Here is a 23,521-nt window from a genome sequence, read left to right on the forward strand (position 1 = left end):
ATGCTGATGACACACAGCTCTACCTCTCTTAACTCCTTCACTGTTGTTAAATTATCAGACTGCTTAACCAACACCCAGTACTGGATGAACTGAAATGTCCCCCAATTAGGCTAAGTACTCTAGCAAAGCATTTAGTACAGAACTTGACTGTTATTTGAAAAGGAACAATGTGCAGGGCTATGGGGAGAAGGCAGGAGAACTGAACTAAGTAAATTGCTCATTCGGAGAGCCAGTGCAGATGTGATGGGCTAAATGGCCTCCTTCTGTGCTGTAAAGATGCTGTGATCCTGTGAATTAAGTATTGGGAAGATTGAAGCAATTGTTTTTGGTCCCCATTCCAAACTCCATTCCCTACCTACCTCCCTCTCTTTCCTTGGCAACAGTCAGAGGCAAAACCAGATTGTTCACAGCCTTGGCGTCACATTTTACCCCGAGATAAGCTTCCAACCAAATACTCTCGCCATCACTAAGACTATCCATTTCTGGCTCCATAACATCACTCAACTTTGTCCCTGCGTCAGCTGATCAGCTGCTGGAACACTCATTCATGCCTTTGTTACTTTAGACTTGACTACTCCCATATTCTATCCTCCATAAATTTGAGGTCCTCCAAAACCTTGCTGTTCGTGTTCCAACTAAGACCAAGTCCCATTTCTCTGCCACCACTATGCTCACTGACCTCTATCTCTATAATCTCCTCCAGCTCCAAAACCCTCAGATATCTGCACTCATCTAATTCTAGCCCAGAGCATCCCTGATTTTAATCACTCACTATTGGTGGCCATGTCTTCAGTTGTCTAGGCCCTAAGCTCTGGAATTCCCTCCCTACACCTCTGCAATTCACTGTCCTCGTTTAAAACACTTCTTAACCTACCTTTTTGACCAAGCATTTGGTCATTGGACCTAATACCTCTTTATGTGGCTAAGAGTCATATTTTGTTTTATACTGCTCCTGTGAAGCTCCTTGGGACACTTATATTTATATAGCATCTTCAAAGTAATAAGTTGTTGTTTACTTTAACAAAATAATGTTAAACCACTTTTCCCCTAAACCACTTAAAGCTCAATTTATGATGGTGAAAAATTTCTTAAAAGGGGATACAAGTGCACAAGACAAGGAGATATCACTCTGCAGTTGTTCTCCAGCCCATAAAACCACCAAGATCATAAAACTAATATGTACAAGAGGTGGTGTCTCCAAATATTAAAGAGTTTTCTCCCATTTTGACAACGATGCAAGATGTCCAGTAAGTCATAGACCTCAGATGAAGCAAATACAAGTAGACTCAAAGCCACACAGCATTCTTAGATGGGACTTTGGGAAAGAATTAATTGATGAATTAATTCATGAAGTCACAGGAGCCCTTCTCTTTCCTTAGAGGCAAAAGTTCATCAGAAAATGAAAGAAGCAAACCATAAATTGTCAACTTACTTTTTGATTCTATTATGAATAGTTATGCAGAGTATTTCTTTAAAAAGTAGAGACCTAATCATTCAATGTGGTTTAAATATCCAATCTACAATGACTCATGTCAGGATAAAGAAAAAAAAAGTATTTATTAAAAAAAGGTTTAACAATTTATCCAACAGCTCATTGGCAGTGAAAAATATCATTCTTGAAAAAAATCATTGGCAATTCAGGAGTCCTACCATAGAGGTCAGCATATAAATCAACCTTGGAAACCTTGAAATATCTCTCCAAAAACAGAGGTCAACTTACACGTCAAGCATAAAAGTGAACCGCCAGCGTGGGTGTGGATGGTCACCATTTTGCAATATTATCAGCATCTGATGCAAAAAGTGGGTATGGCTTAAGCTTCCACACATTTTCACAACACAGCCGGTATTGTCTGCTTGATCCCTTTTGACTTACACTTCAAGTATATGCAAAAACATGATTTCTGAGGCCAGAGAAAAGAGGTCATCTTACAAGTCAGGTCGGCTTACATGCTGTGATTTACAGTAGTTTTAAAAGCCAGGGTCAATTTTACTTACATTTTACTAATGAATAGCTGCCTCTTTGTTAACTGTAATTAATTAGGGCATATCACTCATTTAAAAAGGATACTGTGAAATACACCACCTGCAGCGTGTTCTGGTGTTTATTTTTTAAATATATCCATTTAGTTAGCTGGTGCTGTTATTTAAGGAGTCTTCTCACACACCCCACATGAAAAAGCATATTGTTTTTAAATAAAAAATGTAAGATTATTGCGTGCATACAACCCCGACTACCACTTCTAATCAAATGGCTGATAGCATTCATTTATCAACTTCAACCACACTACTAGGCTTTTGCCAACTCGTGAATTCCTCTTAGATTTTGAAACAAACACATTCTGAATAGTGTACTACACATAATGTACCAAGAACGTCTTTACCTTGCAGTGTTTGTATAATCCTTGTGCTACTGGTGATGTTCTTATTCAGAGCCTCCTTTAAAAAAAACAATATTCTTATAGAAATTAGGAATCAGAAAGAACTGCATGTTATTTAATACATTTATAAATCTGCTCATTTTGCTTTTGTCTTGTAATCGGTCTGACATTCCAACAAAATGCCACAGTATTACCTTATAAACAGGGACAAAAGCTCATTTCCTAACTTTCATTATGTATTTTTTTATTCGTTCATGGGATGTGGGCATTGCTGGCTAGGCCACCATTTATTGCCCATCCCTTGAGACAGTGGTGTTGAGCTGCCTTCTTGAATCGCTGTAGTCTATGTGATATGGCTACACCCACCATGCTGTTAGGGAGGGACTGCCAGGAATTTGACCCAAAACAAAGTAGATTTTCCCTATGCCGGATAGCTGTGCAGTATATTAAAGCAGCAAAGTTAAAACCAGCTTCACATGTTTGCTCAAAACTGCTTCAATTTCAGTTTTAGATCCGGATCTCCAAATCAATCTACATGTTTACTTTGCCACATTTACACAATCAAATGGAGCTGAACGCCCATCTAACGTAAATCCCCAAACTAAATCCCACTGCTCTGTACATATGCAATTACGGAGTTTTTGAACGCAGCACATCTGCAGCAAGTAGGCTTGGTTGGAAATGTGAACCTGAGCCAATCTCACATGTGAGCATGCCAGTTTTGAGATACACGAAAACTGAGTGGGTTCAACACGTTCACAAAGTTGACCAGGGAACAGGGTAGCAGGTTGGGAGACCCAAGAAAATCTAAGTTTGTTACCATGGAATTAATGCTGATTGGACTTTCAGTAGTGGCACTGACAACACCACTAACACTGAAGAGGACAATTAAAATACAACGAGATATATATATATATATATATGCATATATTAAAAGCAGTTTGTGCCAAAGCTTGAAGATTGTATATTGAATATGCAGGGCTTGACTATAATCACACCACATTTACCTTCTACATCCACAACCTGCTGTATCTCAGCAACAAATCTGCTTCTCTCATGTTCCTTTTGGGCTGTAACTTAAAACTTGATGACCTTAATCCTGAACTTTATTTTTAAAATTTTTAGAAGAAAATCATGCTTTGCTTTCTGATAATTGTAAGTTGCGCATGATCAAGAATGAACATCAAGCTGTTAGTAAAAAAGGACAGCTGATCATTTATGACATACTACATGTAGATTAGCAGCACTATTTTCAGATTTAATAATTGAATTCTCTTTTCCATTCAATTCTTTTTGGCATTTCTAACAAGCTCACTGCTAGAACAACCCCAGTTTCTTTACCCTACTTATGAATGACTCAATTTCCTTTATACTATACTATTTCCACCAATGAAAGGGCCAAGACAGAAGCAATCCTATAATCTAAACAACAATCACCAGAACCCTCCTCAGAAAAGTAATACGGTACTACTTCCTCCTTTGGTGCTATCCAACACTCCTTTATGCTCTTTATTTCTGGCCAGGTGGCCACCATTTTCAGTGCAAATACACTGCCAGAGCCACCAATCTCCTTAATGCCACCAAGCTATATGCTCTCATTGGAGCAAGTCATATGCACATTAGGCCACCAATTAACAGAGACATAATATGCTATTTGGTACTATGCACATTAGTGAAATACCACAAAATTCTAGCCTTAGCTGGAGCTAGAGAAACTATATTCAATTTTCTAAGGATCTGTAGTCCTAATTAGAGCTTTATTTTATGGTGTACAAATTTTGACTTTAAATAACTGCAAACTCAAATTATTTCCTTATGTGTTTTGTAGCTCCATACCAGCCAGCAACCACACTGTGAACTCCTCCCTCAGTAATCCCTGTAAAAGAACAAGCTTGCTTTTGTAAAGTGCCTTTCACAGCCTCACTTTTGTAAAGCGCCTTTCACAACCTCAGGACATGCCAAAGTACATTACAGCCAATTAAGTATTTTGAAGTGTAGTCACTGTTGCAATGTAGGAAATGCAGCAACAATTTGGTGGAAAGAATGAGGAAGCAAAATAAAATAAATGGTGTAATTCCAAAACAGGTGCAGGTGCAGAGGAATCTGGGAGTATGTATGAAAAATAGTTGAATGTGGCAGGGCAGACTGAGAAAGTAGTTAAGGCATTCTGGGATCCTGGGTTTTATAAATATTAGAGACAGAATACAAAAGCAAGGAAGTTATGGCGCACCTTTATAAAACACTGGTTCAACCTCAGCTTCAACCTCCTAGAATTGGGCACAATTCTAGAAAGAATGAAAAGGCTTTAGAGAGGGTTCAGAAAGATTGTGAAAATGGTTCCAGGGATGAGGGACTTCAGTTACATGGATAGATTTGAGAAGCTGAAGCAGTTTTGCTTAGAGAAGGTTGAGTGGACATCTGATGGAGATATTCAAAATCATGAGGGATCTGAACAGACAGAGGGAAACTGTTCCCATTGGCAGAAGGTTCAAGAACCAGAGGACACCAATTTCAGGTGAATGGCAAAAGAATCAATAGCAACAGGAAGATTTTTTTTCACAGTGAGTGGTTAGGATCTGGAATGCACTGCTTGAGAGTATTGTGGAGGCAAATGCAAAAGAGATTGGATAAGCACCTGAAGAGGAAAAATTTGCAGGTCAATGGGGCCGATTTGTTTTAGTAGAGAGCGAGCATAGCCATAACTGGCCAAACGACTGCCTGCCGTGCTCCAGCCATTCAATTATTCTAAGTTTGCACACAGCAATCTCCCACAAATGGCAGTGATAAAATCTGTTTATAGCTGTTGATTGAAGGACAAATATTGGCCAGGGCACCGGGGAGAGCTTCTTTGCTCTTCTTTAAAATAGTGCCATGGGGTCTTGTATATTCACCTGAGAAGACCTGAGAAGGTGCAGCCTCGATTTAAATCTCATCAAAAGATAGCACCTCCAACACTCCCTCATTATTACAATGGGGCATCAGCCCAACTTTTGTGCTGAAGTCCCTGGAGTGGGACTTGAACCCACAACCAATTCTGACTCAGAGGCAACAGTGCATCAACTGAGCCACAACTGATACCAGTGCAATCCAAATAAACATCAGTTGGCATCTTCAATCCAGCGCATTTCTGGGGAAAAAAAATTGATATCCATCCCCACATCTGGCTGCAACTGTTCTGTGTCTTTCTTACTTCCCTGCTCCTTTACCAGCTCTGAATCTCTCTTTTCATTTGCATTCTTTAATTTTTACTCTTGCATGTTAGAGAACCAATAGCAATTGTTTCCAAAAATTGTAAAAATTAGCTGGTGGGCATTGAGTGACATAACCTGGAGGAGAAAACAAACCAAGCAAAAGGGCATAAAACTAAACAGATAAAAATCATGTTGGAACTGCAATAAAACAAGTTCCATTTATGGAAGTTGTAAACGTTTTACCAGAGATATCCTCCTGTTTCTTAATCTGTGAAAGTATGCTAGGGGTAATACATTTAACCTCAGTAATCCCAGAGAGCGTCCAGAGTTTCCAAGCCAACCACCTTTCAATCGTTTCTGTTGGAATGTATGCTCATGTAGTAAACTGATCCCAGCTGCAAAATACCCATTAATTCAACAGCCTCTCAACCACCTGAGATCAGATTTGAAGAATGGCCACTTTGTTAAAGGATAACCAAAGAATATCCTGGGGCAGGATTTTACATCCTGCGGGCAGGCATGCGCCCAACCCGATCGTAAAATAGCATGCGATGACATCGGGCGAGCACTGCACACTCACACTATATTTCTGTCGGCGAGTGCGCGCGAGAAATGGCAGCATGTCTGCCCACAGTTAAGAGGCCTATTAAGGCCATTAAAGCTTCAACTAACTGCAATTTTTCGCTGCCCATCCAACCTTGGGGTTGGCGGGCGGGCGAATCGGCCAGGCGGCCTTTGGATTTTTTTTGGAAACCTCATCCATGGGCAGGATGACGTTTCCGACATTAATTACAAAAAAATAAAGTTGTTTTGACATAATTTTTATTATGTTTATGTTCATGTGAGTGAGTCCTACGTGGGAACATTTTTTCCCGATTTTCAAAAGCTTTATGTCTCATTTTAAAATTCTTCAGCTCCCTGAGGCAGCTCCCTGTCTTCAGTGCATACTCCACCGCACATGCGCAGACTTTTGCGCTCACACTCCTCCTGTCCCCACCCCAGCAGCGCTGATCTTCTCAGCACACCTTTCACGCTGGCTGGCCATTAATTGGCCAGCCAGCGTGAAATCGCGATCAGGGGCTGATCACGGGCGGTGGACCGTTTCCCGGCCACTCCCTGGCTTGCCTGGCCGACAACCCAAAAATCCTGCCCCTGGACTTTGAGCCATGTATTGGGTGGGGAATAAAGCCAACACACTGAAGATTTAAGTATTGTACACATATACAGCCATAAAGAGAAAAACTGTTTGGATACCAATGAAGTTGCATGTGTTTGCAAGAGCTCGTGCAAATGTAAACTACCATTCTAATCTGAACTAGCTGTTGAAAGCAGTTCTTCCCTTTTATATCCAGTTAAAGGCTGGGTCACCCTCTGTCAATTTCAACACAGGCTATTCTAATGTAACCTATTAGCAGATTCCAAACATGCCATTCCTACTCACTGTCATATCTCAACTCCCACAGCCCTTAGAATGAGGAGCTGGCCGCCTCTTGCACCATTATTCTTTACTCTTTTATTCATGCCATAGTTTAACAATAGTAAGATCTATGTATGACCAGAGATTTATAAAATGTGAGACTAACATTCAGGTGATTTCTAAATTAACTTCACCATCTCGTCTCATTTTGAAGTAGAAAGGTTAATCAGTTAAAATCTGAGTCCATTCTCATTTCAACTCCACAATGGTTTTGGGCATATAATCTAGGCTGACACTTCAGTATAGTACTTAGTGAGTGCTGAACTGTCAGAAGCGCTATCTTTCTAATGAGGTCTTGAATTGAGACTCCATCTCCCTGCTCAGGTGGGCAGAAAAGTTTCCATGACACAATTCAGAAAAGCGGGAGGTTGTTCCAGTATCCCGGCTAACATTTATCCTTCAACCGACAATATTTGTGCAAACTTGTTGTGTACAAATTGTATGTCGATATTGCAACAGTTACTAGCTAGAGGAACTTTACAAGTACTTCATTGGCTGTGCAGCACTTTGGGATGGTATGAAAATCAGAAAGGCATCACATAAATGCAAATTTGTTCTTATCATTCAACCCACTCGCCATCTGTAACTTGTTATTCAAAGTCAGATTTGCACAACTCCCATGTCTCCATATTATGGCAGTACCAGTATGAGACCACTTTTTCCACTACTATGGACTGCACCACGATACTGATTTCTTCATCCTCTGGAATAAACTTTCAGGTTTAAAAAAATAGGTGGGCACACGAGAGAAAAAATACATGTCTAGTATACAATAGATTGGCATGGAAATACTACTCCAAGTAAGTAAATTAAAATGCCTACACTCTACACATTCACAGCCTTCACTCAGATCTCACCATGATACATCATACCAACCAACTGCATGAAAACAGTTTCCCAAATGACTATACTAACTGCAAAACCCCAGAGTAAATTTGAAAGTGGACATAATGCATAATTAAGCAAGATTGTGATTTAGCTGAAACTTCCATAGAGATGAAGCTGGTAGGTATCAGGCATTAGGTGTCAGCTGTGGCTCAGTTGAATCAGCAAGTTGTTGGTTCAAGTGCCACTCCAGGATTTGAGCACAAAAGTTCTCTGCTTTTTTTTAGATAAGATGTTAAACCGAGGCCCTGTCTGCCCTCTCATTGCATGCAAACAATTCAATAGCACTATTACATAGGGAATATCACCACTGTTATTCTATGTCTTGGCCAATATTTATCCCTCAATCAATGTCACTGAAAAAAATTGTGTGGTCAATATCACATTGCTGTTTGTTGGACTTTGCTGTGTGAAAATTGGATGCCACGTTTCCTACATTACAACAGTGCCTACACTTCAAAAGTACTTCATTGGCTGTAAGGCACTTTGGGATATCCTATGGTAGTGAAAGGTGCTATTTAAATGGAATCCCATTTTTTTAAGGGTATATAATTGAGCATTATCACAGGATATAAAAGACCATGAGATCCAACAAAAGAAAGGCAATGAGGTTTTAAATTAGCTTAGACCCTTTACCGGCCTGAAAAGAAGCCCAAGGGCCTCATTATTGCCAATAAACTGGACAAGCTAAAGGGACAGCCAGGGGCAGTTTGCCCAGTTCTTTGAGGACAGTATTAAGTCAGCTCTTCCCTGACAACAGCTCTCAGATAGGTCCGAGGGGAGGGTTTTTGGAGATCAGGAAGGGGCTGAGTAGCAGTCAGCAATGGTCTTCATGGCTGTAAGGAAACATTTTTTAAAAAAATTATCAAGAAGGGCCACTGTTTAGGTCTCATATGAACATGGTTATCTTGAGGCCAGCAGGCCCATGTGCAGGGAAGCTTAATTTCAGGAAGATATCTCAAACACACATTGTGCTCCTTATTTGGATATGAAAAGGGCCTGATGTCTGTTACAGGTGCAGGCTCTTAACAGCTATACAGGGATCTTTACAGAACAGCAGGCAAAAGAGGACCGGGAGGCAGTCAGCAGCAGCTAGAAGAGCAGGAGAAAGGAGGACCCGGAGACAGTAACCACAACCTAGGAGACTATCCAATCCAATGCAATCCAATCCAGTCTGTGGCTCCAAAGCAGAGCGGCCACGTTCTAAGAGATATCAAAGTGTGACACCACAGGAAAACAGACAAGCAATTGTTTGGTGAATATTTTGCTCGTTTATCTTCAAAACCAGTGTAATTTATTAGTAATTGTAAGGTTTTATTAGTTATAGTAAGGTTAATGGCAGTAGCAGTGTTTGTTACTTATAAATTAAGAATAAATTAATTAATACATAATAAAGATGGTTGGGCAGGTGGTGTTATAACTTCAGAATGTGCAAGTTCCTGAACACTAGAGTGATCAAGGACAAACACATCCGCAGTAAGTATCCGTGGCGTGAGGAGATTCAACTCAGTGTCATTGAGCTGGAGGCTGAGCTGCAGACAGGAACTGAGAAATTGTCTGGGCACTTTGTACCAGGAGGCAGTCACACTCCTTAAGGTAGGGTCTTCTGATTTGGTCAGGGAGAGGAGGATGTGACTGTGGATGTGACGGGGGGGTATTTGGGGAGGGGGGGGGGTTACTCAGTAGGTAGAAGTGGAGGACCCTCAGCCTTTGCAATTGTCCAAGGGGTTTGAGGTTCTTGCAGCCTGCAAGGATGAAATTGGTGGCTGCAAGGTGTATAAGCAAACTGACCATGATATAGGAAGCCATTCAAGCAGGGGTAGTTAATAGCAATGAAATGTACCTGGGGACAGTACAGTCAGCAGGGTAGACACAGATCTGTGCAGCCGAGAGCGGGAGTCCAGATGCCTGTGCTGCCTGCCCGGCGCCAGGATGAGGGACATCTGCTCTGGGCTGGAGAGGAACTTGCAGTGGGAGGGGGAGGATCCAGTGGTCACGGCCCACATAGATACCAACAACACAGGTAGAACTAGGAAAGAGGCCCTGCTGAGTGAGTATAAGCAGCTTGGGGCAAAACTAAAAAGCAGAACCTCAAGGTAATAATCACATATTACTACCCAAGTCACAAGCAAACTGGCGTAGGGTAAATCAGATTAGAGGGTTAAATGGGTGGCTGAAAGAATGGTGTTGGAAAAATGGGCTTCGATTCATGGGGCACCGGTACCAGTACTGGGGAAAGTGAGAGCTGTACCGTTGGGATGGTCTTCACCTGAGCTTTGCTGGGATGATGTTCTGGCGAGTCGTATAACTAGGACAGTACAGAGGGCTTTAAACTAAATAGTGGGGGCAAGGTTTGGGAAAATGTGATAAATTAAATAGAGAAGATAAGGCAAAAGAGCAAGGTAGGAATAAGGGATATTATGGTAAAAGCATGGCAGGAAGAGACAGAGTGTACAAACCTAAGAAAGCACTAGGAGTTCAGGCTTGAGGTTACAAAAAAAGTAAAACAGTAGCACTACAGGTTCTATCTGAATGCACATGACATTCGTAATAAAACAGATGAATCGACAGCATAAACAGAAATAAATATAAATGATTTGACAGTCATTACAGAGACATGGCTGCAGGATGACAAAGACTGGGGCCTGAATTTTCAAGGGTACATGACATTTAGGAAGGACAGGGAGCTAGGAAAAGATGCAGTATAGTCTTATAACTAGGACGGTACAGATGGCTTTAAACTAAATAGTGGGAGCAAGGGATCAGGTTTGGGAAAATGTGATAAATTAAATAGAGAAGACAAGGCTCTCTTAATCTTAATTAAGAAGGCACTGGTACGAGAGAGATGACATTAATTCTAAAGATCAAGATGCAGAATCAGCTTGGGTAGAGATGAGAAATAGTAAAGGTAAGAAGTCACTTGTGGGAGTGGTTTATAGGCCCCCAAACAGCAACCACACAGTAGGATGTGGTATATAGGATAAAATTCGATTCACTCCACGTGTTATGAAGAAACGGCTGAAGGCTTGGACACTGCAAAGGTTATGGGCCCTGACAATATTCCGGCAATAGTACTGAAGACTTGTGCTCCAGAGCTTGCCACGCCCCTAGCCAAGCTATTCCAGTATAGCTACAACATTGGCATCTACCCGGGTATGTGGAAAATTGTCCCGGTACGTCCTATACACAAAAAGCAGGACAAATCCAACCCAGCCAATTACCGCCCCATCAGTCTACTCTCGATCACCAGTAAAGTAATGGAAGGGGTCATTAACAGTGCTATCAAGCGGCACTTGCTTAACAATAACCTGCTCATTGATGCCCAGTTTGTGTTCTGCCAGAGCCACTCAGCTCCTGACCTCATCACAGCCTTGGTTCAAACATGAATAAAAGAGCTGAACTCCTGAGGTGAGGCGAGGTGAGAGTGACTGCCTTGCCTTGCATTTGACTGAGTGTGGCATTAAGGAGCCCTAGCAAAACTGGAGTCAATGGGAATCGGGGAAAAACTCTTCGCTGGTTGGAGTCATTTCTAGCACAAAGGAAGGTGGATGTGGTTGTAGGAGGTCAGTCATCTCAGCTCCATGACATCACTGCAGGAGTTCCTCAGGGTAGTGTCCTAGGCCCAACCATCTTCAGCTTTATCATTGACCTTCCTTCCATTATAAGGTCAGAAGTGGGGATGTTCGCTGATGATTGCACCATGTTCAGCACCACTCACGACTCCTCAGACACTGAAACAGTCCAGGTCCAAATACAACAAGCCCTGGACAATATCCAGGCTTGGGCTGACAAGTGGCAAGTAACATTCGCGCCACATAAGTGTCAGGCAATGACCATCTCCAACAAGAGAGAATCCAACCATCGGCCCCTGATGTTCAATGGCATTACCATCACTGAATCCCCCACTATCAACATCCTGGAGGTTACCATTGACCAGAAACTGAACTGGACTAGCCATATAAATACTGTGGCTACAAGAGCAGGTCAGAGGCTAGGAATCGTGCGACGAGTAACTCACCTCCTGACTCCCCAAAGCCTGTCCGCCATCTACAACGCACAAGTCAGGAATGTGATGGAATACTCCCCACTTGCCTGGATGAGTGCAGCTCCTACAACACTGAAGAAGCTGGGCACCATCCAGGACAAAGCAGTCCACTGACTGGCACCACATCCACAAATGTTCACCCCTCCACCACCGAAGCACAGTCGCAGCAATGTGTGCCATCTACAGGATGCACTGCAGGAATTCACCAAGACTCCAAGATAGCACCTTCCAAACCCACGACCACAACCACCTAGAAGGACAAGGGCAGCAGATAGATGGGAACACCGCCACCTGGAAGTTTCCCTCCAAGTCACTCACCATCCTGACTTGGAAATATATCGCTGTTCCTTCACTGTCTCTGGGTTAAAATCCTGGAACTCCCTTCCAAACAGCACTGTGGGTGTACCTACACCACATGGACGGCAGCAGTTCAAGGAGGCAGCTCACCACCACCTTCTCAAGGGCAACTAGGGATAGGCAATAAATGCTGGCGCAGCCAGCAAAGCCCACATCCTTTGAATGAATAAAAAAAAAATGGGGGGGGGCTTGTGAGAAAGGTGCAGCAATAATCATGGGTGATTTTAATCTACAAATCAGATTGGCAAAGGTAGCCTGGATAATGAGTTCATAAGAGTGCTTTTGGGACAACTACTTAGAGCAGCACATTTTAGCATCAACCAAGGAGCAGGCTATACTCGATTTGGTAATGTGCAATGAGACAGGATTAATTAATAACCTCAGTGAACGCGCCCCTCCATCACAGAAATCATAATATGATTGAATTTCACATTCAGTTTGAGGGAGAGAAGGGTTTTGACCTTATTTAAGGTCAATTATGAGGGCATGAAGACAGAGCTGGCTAAAGTGAACAGGAAAATTGGGTTAAGGGTTAGGTCAGTAGGGATGCAATAGCAGACATTTAAGGAGATATTTTGGAATACTCAGAAAAGATGCGTGCCAGTGGGAAGGACACATCATCCGTTGCTAACTATAGAAGTTAAAGGTAGTATGAAATTGAAAGAAAAAGTGTATAATTTCACAAAGATGGGTGGCAGGTCAGAAGATTGGACAGAATGTAAAGAACAGCAAATAATGACTAAAGGATTGATAAAGAGGAAGAAATTAGAGTACAAGAGAAATCTAACTAGAATTATAAAACTGATAGTGGAAGTTTCTGCAATTACAATTACCAGAGAAAGGGTACTAAAAAAAATTATTAGAACTAAAAGCTGGTAAGTCCCCGGGTCCTGATGGACTTCATCCTAGAGTCTTAAAAAAAGTGGCTGCTGAGATAGTTGATGCATTGGTTTTAACTTCTGAAAATTCCCTAGATTCTAGAAAGGTCCCTTCAGGTTGGAAAATAGCAAATGTGACCCCTCTATTCAAGGAAGGAAGGAGACGGAAAGCAGGAAACTACAGGCCAGTTTGCTTAACATTTGTTGTAGGAAAGTGCTAGAATCTATTATTAAGGAGGCTACAGCAGTGCACTTAGAAAATCTCAATACAATCAAGCAGAGTCGACATAGTTTTGTGAAAGGGCAATTATGTTTGACTAATCTATTGGAGCTCTTTGAGGAAGTAACAAGCAATGTGGATGAAGGGGAACCTGTGGATGTGCTGTACTTAGTTTTCCAGAAGACATTTGACAAGACGCCACATCAAAGGTTATTATGTAAAATAAGAGTTCATGGTGTAGGGGGCAATATATGATCATGGATAGAGGATTGGTTAGCTAACAGGGAGCAGAGAATAGGGATAAATGGGTCTTTTTCAGCTTGAAAAGTTGTGGTGAGTGGAGTGCCACAGGGATCAGTGCTGATGCCTCAACTATTTACAATCTATATTAATGACTTGGATGAAGGGGCTGAAAGTACAGTTGCTAAATTTGCTGATGACACAAAGATAGATAGGAAATTAAGCTGTGAAGAGGACATAAAGAGTCTGCAAAGGGACATAGGTTAACTGAGTGGGCAGAATTTGACAGATGGAGTGTAGTGTGGGAAAATGTGAACTTATCCACTTTGGCTGGAAGAACAGAAAAACAGCATATTATTTAAATGGAGAGAGAGTGCAGAACTCTAAGGTAAAGAGGGACCTGGATGCCCTTGTACATGAATCAGGAACAGTTAATAGGCAGGTTCAGCAAGTGATTATGAAGGCAAATGAAACATTGTTGTTTATTCCAATGGGAATGGAATACTGTGTACAGGGCATTGGTGAGACCACATCTTAGAGCAGTGTGTACAGTTTTGATCCCCTTAATTAAGAAAGGACATAAATGCATTATAAGCAATTCAGAGAAGGTTCACTTGACTGATACCTGGGATGGAAGGCTTATCTTACAAGGAAAGGTTGGACAGGCTGGGCCTGTATCCATTGAAGTTCAGAAGATTGAGAGGTGATCTTATGGAACCATATAAGATCCTGAGGGGACTTGATAGGGTGGAAGCTGAAAGGATGTTTCTCCTTGTGGGAGCGACTAGAATTAGGGGGCACAGTTTAAAAATAAGGGGTCTCCCATTTAAGAACGAGATGAGAAGAAATTTTCTCTCTCAGAGGGCCATGAATCTTTGGAACTCTCTTCCTCAGAGAGCAGTGGAGGCAGGGTCAGTTGATAATTTTAAGGCAGAGGTTGATAGATTCTTGACTAACATGGGAAGTCAAGGGCTATTGGGGATAGGCAGAATGTGGAATTGAGACCACAATCAGATCAGCCATGATCTTACTGAATGGCAGAGCAGGCTGAATGATCTACTCGTTCCTGCTCCTAATTTGTATGTTTATATGTACGTATGATCATATGTTTAGCAATGTGTTGAATGGCATACCTATGATGCACAGAAATGAAACACCTACCCTCTTCCACCCCCCATATCAGATCAACCGAGGGCCTGAAGTGGGGGCGGCATAGGAACTGTCAAAAGACTGCTGCCTCACAGGCAAGTCAATATCATTTCCTTTCTTGTGGAGACAGGTGGAAGCTATTTGAAATTCAGGATAGCCAGTAGCTGTCAACAGATTAGGGACAATCAAGATAAAAATGTGTTTACTTAAAAAGATACCTGGCAGCAAATGTGTCAGCAAACTCTTAATCTCTATTGGTCAGGGAGATGTACAGTAATTTTTAAAAAGTGAGATACCATACAGTCAGACTGCTGCAAGGGGAACTCTGGTACATATCTATGCCTGCAAATTTCTTTCAGAAAGCAGTAACCAAGGACAGAATTTTCTGCCTGTCGGGAGGGCGGAGTTGGAGTGGGCACGGGCCTGATTGGCGCCCACGATCGGGTCCACACCACCATTTTACGCGGGCGGGCCAATTAAGGCCCACCCAGCGTATTGCCAACTCCCGTGGATAGCGGGAGTGTGCAGGTGGTGGCGGGCCTGCTTAGACTGCCGGGTCCAATGGCAACCCAGCAGTCTGTTTAAAGGAAGGCCTGGCAGCCTCCTGTAGGCTGCTCACAATGGCCACTTCGAAGTCACTTTGCAGGGGGCTGGCTGAGCAGGGCACGCTGGAGGGAAGGGCAGGGGCGCAGGCCAGGCTGCAGGGTCTGCCACAAGAGCAGGGCAGGCTGCAGGGTAGGCCAGCGGGAGGCCAATGCGCCCCTTGCTTTTCAGATGAATGCCTTGCTGCCCTCCTCAAGGAGGTAGCAGCACGGCAGGAGGTGTTGGTCCCCCAGGATGGGACCAAACATGCCTGGGAGGAAGAGGCGAGCTCCTGTGATGTGGTGCGGCGCACCTGGATCCAGTGACGTAAGCGCTTCAATGATTTGTTGCGCTTTGGAAGGGTGAGTACCATGTTGGCATTGGTCAATTAACCCAGCAGGTAGCTGTAGCCTTTGAGGCTCCCCCTCCGCCGCCCAAAGTCTTACTGTCGAGACTGCATTGAATCATGTTGGGCAGTTTTCCTTCGCTGGGTGTGCAAGCAGATAGTGCCCATGCTTAGATCAGCCTGAGTGGTTCATGAGGAGATGAGTTCTCCCCTGCATCATGTGCTGCTCTTAGTTGCACATGACTAGTCTGGGGGCAACCTACAGAAGATGCAGCTAGGCGCATACTCAGAACTCCAATACATGTCCTATTCACGGTGATGAGATGGTGGAAGGGGAACCTCAAGGTGTCGTGGCCAAGAACCATCTGCTGCCCTTGACGCTGGACATAGTTGCACATCCTTACTATGGGAGTAAAGACTGTGTTTCCTAAAGTGATGTACGCAGCATGTGTCCAAGGTGGCCATTGGGAGAAGGTGACTATCTTTGTGACTGATTAGCATTAGCGGAGAGAGGAGGCACTGGAGGCCTGATGTGGGCCACTGTGGTTGGGGTGCGGCATGCGCGTGCAGAGTCCATGTGCAAATTGCCACAACGAATGGTGTTCTCCCTTTCTCAGGAGAAGAATGCTCATAATGCGTCAGAGCATTTGAGGACTGGAGGCAGCCAGGCTCACCTCCTGATGTTAAGGTGCTTCGAACAGGAGGCCCTGGAGCTTGAGAGGCGTCATGCACCCAGGTCAACTAGTGTCAGTGAGGCTGGGGTGGAATGGTCAGGTATTTGAGGCCAACAGTGAGATCCACAATGTCCTCCCACCATCCATAGCACTGATGATTGTTTAATTTGTTATTGTTGCAACATTGCTCGGTCACACAGTGATAGAGTCAGAGGTGTGGATCATAGAATAAGGTCCTTCGGCCCTTCAAGTATGCGCACGTTCCTAAGACTACTAATCCCATTTCCCAGCACTATGCCTATGGTCTTGTATGCCATGGCATCGCAACTGCACATCCAAATACTTATTACATGTTAGGAGGGTTTCTGTGTCTACCACCCTTTCAGGCAGTGCGTTCCACATTCGCAACACCCTCTGTGTGCAAAAGTTGCTCATCACATCCCCTGTCAACCTTACCTTAAATCTATGCCACCTGGTTACTGATCCTTCTGCCAAGTGGAAAAGTTCCTTTCTGTCGACCCTATCCATGCCCCTCATAAGTTTATACTCCTCAATCATGTCACCCCTCAATCTCCTCTGCTGCAGGGGAAATAACCCCAGTCTATGCTATCTCTCCTCATAAGTCAAACTCTCCAACCCAGCCAGCATCCTGGTCAACAACCTCTGCACTCTCTCCACTCCAATCACATCCCTCCCGTGAAGCGCGTTTCAGAACTGTACGCAGAACTATAGTGTGGCCTAGGCAGCATTTTCTGCACTTGGAACATTACCTCCCTGCTCCTATATTCTATGCCTCGGCTAATAAAGGCAAGTACTCTCCAACCCAGCCAGCATCCTGGTCAACAACCTCTGCACTCTCTCCACTCCAATCACCGCAAAGATCACCCACCGAGCCCTGGAAGGAGCCAGAGGCATAGAAGTGGGCAACTGTGACTGTCAGAGCCACTGGCATGGGGTGTCCACCCACACAGTTAGGGGAGATCTCAGGGCCAATCATCTGACAGATATAGTTGACTGACTCCCTTGAGTTGGAGCCTCCTTCGGCACTGCACCTCAGTCATATTGAGGTAACTGCTTCGCCAGCTGTATACCCTGGCAGGATAGTGGCGTCTTCTGCAGCCCCTTCCACCTTGGACTACCTCTTGACCCTGCGCCCCTTGTGCCTGCACCTGTACGCCCAAAGGTGGCTCCCCTGGAGGTTGAATTTGCACTCCTGGCCTCCTCCTTATTCTAGCCCTCCCTTCCTCCTCAGAGGAGCTGCCTCCAGTGGACATGTCAGAACCGTTACTCAGGCTAAGGGGAGGCCTCCGGAAAGCTGTAGCCCCAATAAAGATTACCGACTGCAGAGCGCTGACCTGAAGGTTCAAAGTACACAGAAAGCTGCTGGAATTCATTCTGAACTGCTGCAGATCACACAGGCAAGTTTAAAATACTTTCTCCAATAAATACTCCACAAAGCAGATTCACAACCCCACTGAGCCCTCTTACCATGCCCGTGGATGAGGTTCATCGAAAAGTCTCTTACCTGCCCATTGCGCCCATGCGCTGACCCGAAGATTGCACGGGCTCATGAAAATCGCTGTCGGTTGACGGCTTAAGGGCCTTAACTAGCCTGTTAATTAATGGCGGGCAAGCATCGAACTTCATCGTGCGACCGACCAGCAAAATATCACGATGGCGTCCGCTGACGTCAGGACGCTCGCCCGACGTCACCATGCGTCATTTTACGCGCTGACATGTGGGGCCCGCCCTCCCTGCACGTCAAACAGAAAATTGTGCCCCAAGTAGCAGAATGTCCAAACTTGCATCCTGACACCTCCAGCACACTGAATCAACATACTGTACTCAACTAGTGAATCAAGCGTCAGTAGGAGAACATTTAGGGGACAGTGATCATTGTATCAGAAGATTTATGCTGGCTATGGAAAAACTCCAGGAGGTATCCAGAGTAGGAATATTTAACTGGGAGGGGGGAGCCAACTTCAATGGGGTAAGAACAGATCAGGGTCAAACGAATTGGAGTCAAAGGTTGGCAGGAAAAATGGTAGCTGAACAATGGGCTACCTGCAAAGAGGAGATAGTTTGGACACAGTCAAGGTATATTCCTTCGAAAGGGAAAGGTAGGGCAAACGAATCCAAAGCTCCCTGAATGTCAAGAAATAGAAATTAAGTTGAAGAAAAAATGTGCTTATGACAGATGTCAGGTAGAAAATACAATTGAGAACCAGGCTGAATATAGAAGATTCAGAGGAGAGATGAAAAAGCAAATAAGAGAAGCAAAGAGGGAGTCTGAAGGGAAACCGGCAGCTAACATAAAATGGAATCCCAAAGTCTTCTATAGGCATATAAATTGTAAAAGTGTGGTAAAAGGAGTAGGGGCGATTAGGGATCAAAAAGGGGATTTATGCATAGAGGCAGAGGGCATATCTGACGTATTAAATGAACATTTTGCATCTGTCTTTACCAAGGAAGAAGATGCTACCCATGGTGAAACAGGAGGTAATTCAGACATAATAATGGTTTAAAAAGGGAAAACTGAAGGCGAAACTTCTAGAAACAATAATTTGGGATAAAATTAATAGTTATATGGAGAAATGTGGGTTACATGGAGAAATATGGGTTAATTAAGGAAAGCCAGCATGGATTCCTTAAGGGAAAATCATGTTTAACTAACTTGCTGGGGATTTCTGAAGTGGTAACAGAGTGGGTTGATGAGGGCAATGCTGTTGACGTGGTGTACATGGACTTCTAAGAGGCATTTGATACAGTGCCGCACAACAGATGTGAACAAAGTTATAGCTCATGGAATAAAAGGGACAGTAGCAACATGGATACCAAATTGATCGAGTGACAGGAATCAGACAGTAGTGGCTAGTAGTAATGGACATTTTCAAGCTGAAGGAGGGTTTGTAGTGGAGTTTCCCATGGGTCAGTGTTGGGACCTTTGCTTTTCCTGATATATATTAATGACTTAGGCCTTGGTATACAGGATACAATTTCAAAGAGAGGGCATACGTAGGCTAACAAAGCAAAAGGATATGGCAGCATTGCAGGGCAGCTATTTAGGTATTGATGCCCAGAGTGTGACAGGAAGGGACTGAGTGTACAAACATAAAAAAACAGCAACAAAAAGGGTCAAAGGGAAAAAATGGTAAAAAGGCAAAATTAATAGCTCCTTACTTAAATGCACGTTGTATTCGGAACAAAATAAATGAATTAATCGCACAAATAGAGGTTAATAGGTATGATCTTATAGCCATTATGGAGACGTGGTTACAAGGAGATCAAAGCTGGGAACTAAATCTTTGGGGTATGCGACTTTGCGAAAGGACAGGCAGGAAGGAAAGGGTGGTGGGGTAGCTTTGTTAGCACAAGATGGAATAAGTACGATAGCAAGGAATGATCTTGGATCGGAAGATGTAGAATCCATATGGGTGGAGGTAAGGAATAACAAGGGGAAGACACTGGTGGGAGTAGTCTATAGGCCCCCTAACAGTAGCTATGCTGTAGGACAGAGAGTAAATCAGGAGATAATGAGGGCATGTAAAACAGACAGTACATTAATCATGGGTGATTTTAATCTTCATGTAGATTGGGAAAATCAAATTGGCAGAGGTAGCCACGAGCAAGAATTCATAGATTGTATTCAGGACAGTTTCCTAGAACAATATGTTGTGGATCCAACCAGGGATCAGGCTATTTTGGATCTGCTAATGTGTAATGAGGCAGGTTTAATAAATGTTCTCTGAGTAAAAGATCCCCTAGGAAACAGTGACCATAACATAGTCGAATTTAGCATTCAGTCTGAGAGTGGCTGGAGTGGACTTGGAAAAGAGTTTAGCAGAAAAGACAGTTGATGAACAATGGCAGATGTTTAAGAAAATAGTTTGTGACTCACAACAAAGATATAACCCAATGAGAAATAAGGATCCAAGGAAGGGGATAAACCAACCATGGTTAACCAAGGAAATTAAGGATAGTATCAAATTGAAAGAAAAAACATACAATGTGGCAAAGATTAGTGGTAACTCAGAGGATTGGGAAAGTTTTGAAAACCAACAAAAGATGACCAAAAAATAATAAAGAGGGAGAAAATAAACTTTGAGGATAAACTAGCAAGTAATATAAAAATGGACAGCAAGAGCTTCTTTAAATATATAAAATGGAAGAGAGAGGCCAAAGTGAACACAGGCCCCTTAGAGAATGAGGCTGGGGAATAATAGGGAATCAGGAAATGGCAGAGGAGATGAATAAATACTTTGCATCAGTCTTCGCAGTAGAAGACACTAATAGCATTCCAAAAATACTAAGTAATCAAGGGGCGAAAGGGATGGAGGAAATAAATACAATAACTATCACTAGAGAAAAAGCACTATGGAAATTATTGGGGCTAAAGGCCGATAAGTCCCCTGGACCTGATGGGTTGTATCCTAGGAAATTAAAGGAAGTAGCTACAGAAATAGTGGATGCACTGGTAGTAATCTTCCAAGAATCCTCAGATTCTGGGAAAGTTCCAGAAGATTGGAAAACTGCCAATGTAATGCCCTTATTCAAAAAGAGAGAGAGACATAAAACAGGTGACTATAGGCCATTTAGCTTAACATCCATCATTGGGAAACTGTTAGAGTCTATTGTAAAGGAAGTAATAGCAGAGCATTTAGAAATGCATAATATAATCAAGCAGAATCAGCGTGGCTTCATGAAGGGGAAATAATAAGGCAAGAGCCCATGGTGTTGGGAGTAGTATATTAGCATGGATAGAGGATTGGCTAACTAATGGAAGACAGTGTTAGAATGAGGGGGATTTTCAGGATGGCAGCCTGTAAATAGTGGAGTGCCACAGGGATCAGTGCTGGGGCCACAATTATTTACAATTTATTGTCACGACTCATGGGGATAGTGCGCTGTAATATAAACCCCCGCTGTTCCCCAAGCCACGACAAATGTGAAAAAGTTTGATCAAACCACCAGATCACCCCAATTCTACCTAACTGTTTAATTTAGGTTAACGGATTACGAGCCCCGGGTTTGTAAACTTAATAAGTAAATAACTGTTTCTGCGTGTCTTATATGTGTGTTTGGAGGAACAAACTGGAGGAACAGCACCTCATCTTCTGATTAGGCACTTTACAGCCTTCCGGACTTATTGGTGAGTTCAACAACTTCAGGCCATGAAGTCTCTGCTCTATCCTCACCCCTTTTTTACCTCCTTTTTCAATATTCATTTCTGTTTTTTATATTTTTTATCCACTTATTTTTATTTATTTTCATTTTTATTCATTTATTCATTGTTTCAGCCGCACCTTTTATCCTATTTTCGATCTTTTTTCCCCACCACCGCCCCCTCCCCCCACCGCATCCCCATAGGGACCATCTGTCACTTGTTCATATTGTTCTTTTCAGAGTGCTTACACTTAGACTTGCTATTATCACATTCTGCTTTCTTATATTAATGCCACTATCAGCATCTCCTTTAGCCTTTACCGTTCCATTAATGCTCCCTTTGTCCTTTTGTCCATGGCATCTTTGTCAATCTCTCCTTTGCCCCCACCTATCACTGGCCTTCTATCCAGCTTCACCTGCTCCACCCCACTTAAACAGTATAAATTTCAGCACATTTTTACTTCTCTTTAGCTCTGAAGAAGTTATATGGACTCAAAACTCTTTCTCTCTAGATACTGTTAGACCTGCTGAGTTTTTCAAGCATTTTCTGTTTTTGTTTCAGATAAAATCTTGTTGTATTGCACTGTACTAATAACAGAAGAACTTTAAATTGACCAGTGGTACCCAAGACAATTTACAGGAGAGTAATTGAGAACGAGGAGCCTAATTACATCACCCTAGAACCAACAAAACAAAAGCGAATGCAAGCCAAATTTACGCAAACTACCCTCATCATTTAACTCTTTAAGACCCAGGTCTGGTGAATCTGGACTCCTTTCAAGCCAACATGTCTTGTTGCCCCAGATACGGTGTCCAAAACTGAAAACAGAAATCCAGAAGGGATGTTACCAAAGTTTTGTATAACGAATTTTTTGTTTGTCTTTCTTGTTTGTATTCCAACATAAGGCTTACGTTGTATTAGCCTTTTTATATTCGTACACTAGCTTTTATAGCTAATTGTATTATAATTCCGTTTCCCCTCCAATTTCTTCCAAACATTTCTCCCTTCTCCCGAGTAGTGTAATTTACCTTCTCTTGGTCGCAAATCCTGGCCTCGGACTGGATCTGCTGGCGATGCAGTAGTCCGAGCTGACCCACTTCGTCCTGGTGGCCCTCGAGTTGGCTCTGCAATTGCAGCTGGAGTTGATGTTTCTGCAGCTCCGACGCGCTGAGGTCGGCGGCCGCGCGCCGGACCTTGGCGTCCAGCTCGGCGACTCGTGCCTGCAGCTCGACGCTGCGCGAGCTCGATACCCAGTAACTGAGCGCGAGGAAGGCCAAGCACGCGCCCAGCGCCAGCAGCAGAAAGAACAGCGGCGGAGAACGCGCGCTGCGCCGCCCGCTCCCCAGGCCCAGCATCAGCCCAATAATCAGCGCTCCAGAGCCGGCTGGAGTGCCAGTGGTACCAACGGCCGCTGGGGAGAGACGATTCAAACTACACTCACAGGCGGCTGTCCGGCCTAAGCGAAGAGTCCTTAAAAATAATCCACCGAGTCAAAAGATACTTGAAAGAAAGATATGGATGGAGCGAACTGTCGATCGGCACTACCGATTGCCAGAGAAAACTGGCCAGAACCTGTTCATGCTGGGACGTGCGTTCAAAAACAACCCGTTCAGAGAAGGAACGGCTCCCAATGCGGAGCTGAACCCAGACACGACCCGAGCACCTGCCAGCTCACGGCCGCACCCACCATCGTCACTCCCCCGACAGCCCATCGGACTTGTCACTCCCCCTTCATCACTCCGGTTCTCCGTCACTCTCACTTATCCTCTTTGTCACTCTCCGCTCCATCACGCTCCCTCCGACTTTTTGCCTCCCCTGTTACTCTCCCCTCCTCCATTACTTAATCCCCATCCACTCTCCTCTTGCCCTCACATCCACTCTCCTCCTGCTCTCCCATCCACTCTCCTCCATCCACTGTCCTCTTGCCCTCCCATC

The 23,521-nt window shown here is 43.6% G+C and overlaps 1 protein-coding gene across 3 annotated transcripts in view; it reads right to left on the reverse strand.

Annotated features, from left to right (window-relative positions):
* Positions 1-23,295, reverse strand: part of golm1 (golgi membrane protein 1) — a 54,393-nt gene extending 31,098 nt beyond the window's left edge. For 2 of the 3 annotated variants that reach the window (XM_078567979.1, XM_078567988.1), the window contains exons 1-2: positions 22,615-23,295; positions 2,382-2,436 (exon numbers count right to left, since the gene is read on the reverse strand). In XM_078567979.1, the coding sequence (XP_078424105.1) occupies positions 2,382-2,436; positions 22,615-22,941 (382 nt within the window). In that variant the 5' untranslated portion in view covers positions 22,942-23,295. The remainder of the gene's footprint in view (positions 1-2,381; positions 2,437-22,614) is intronic. The other variant, XM_078567970.1, reaches the window with a different exon arrangement.
* Between the last annotated feature and the right edge of the window lie 226 nt (positions 23,296-23,521).

Source organism: Cetorhinus maximus, chromosome 2 (assembly GCF_964194155.1).
Source record: "Cetorhinus maximus chromosome 2, sCetMax3.hap1.1, whole genome shotgun sequence".
In the NCBI taxonomy this organism is placed as follows: domain Eukaryota; kingdom Metazoa; phylum Chordata; class Chondrichthyes; order Lamniformes; family Cetorhinidae; genus Cetorhinus; species Cetorhinus maximus.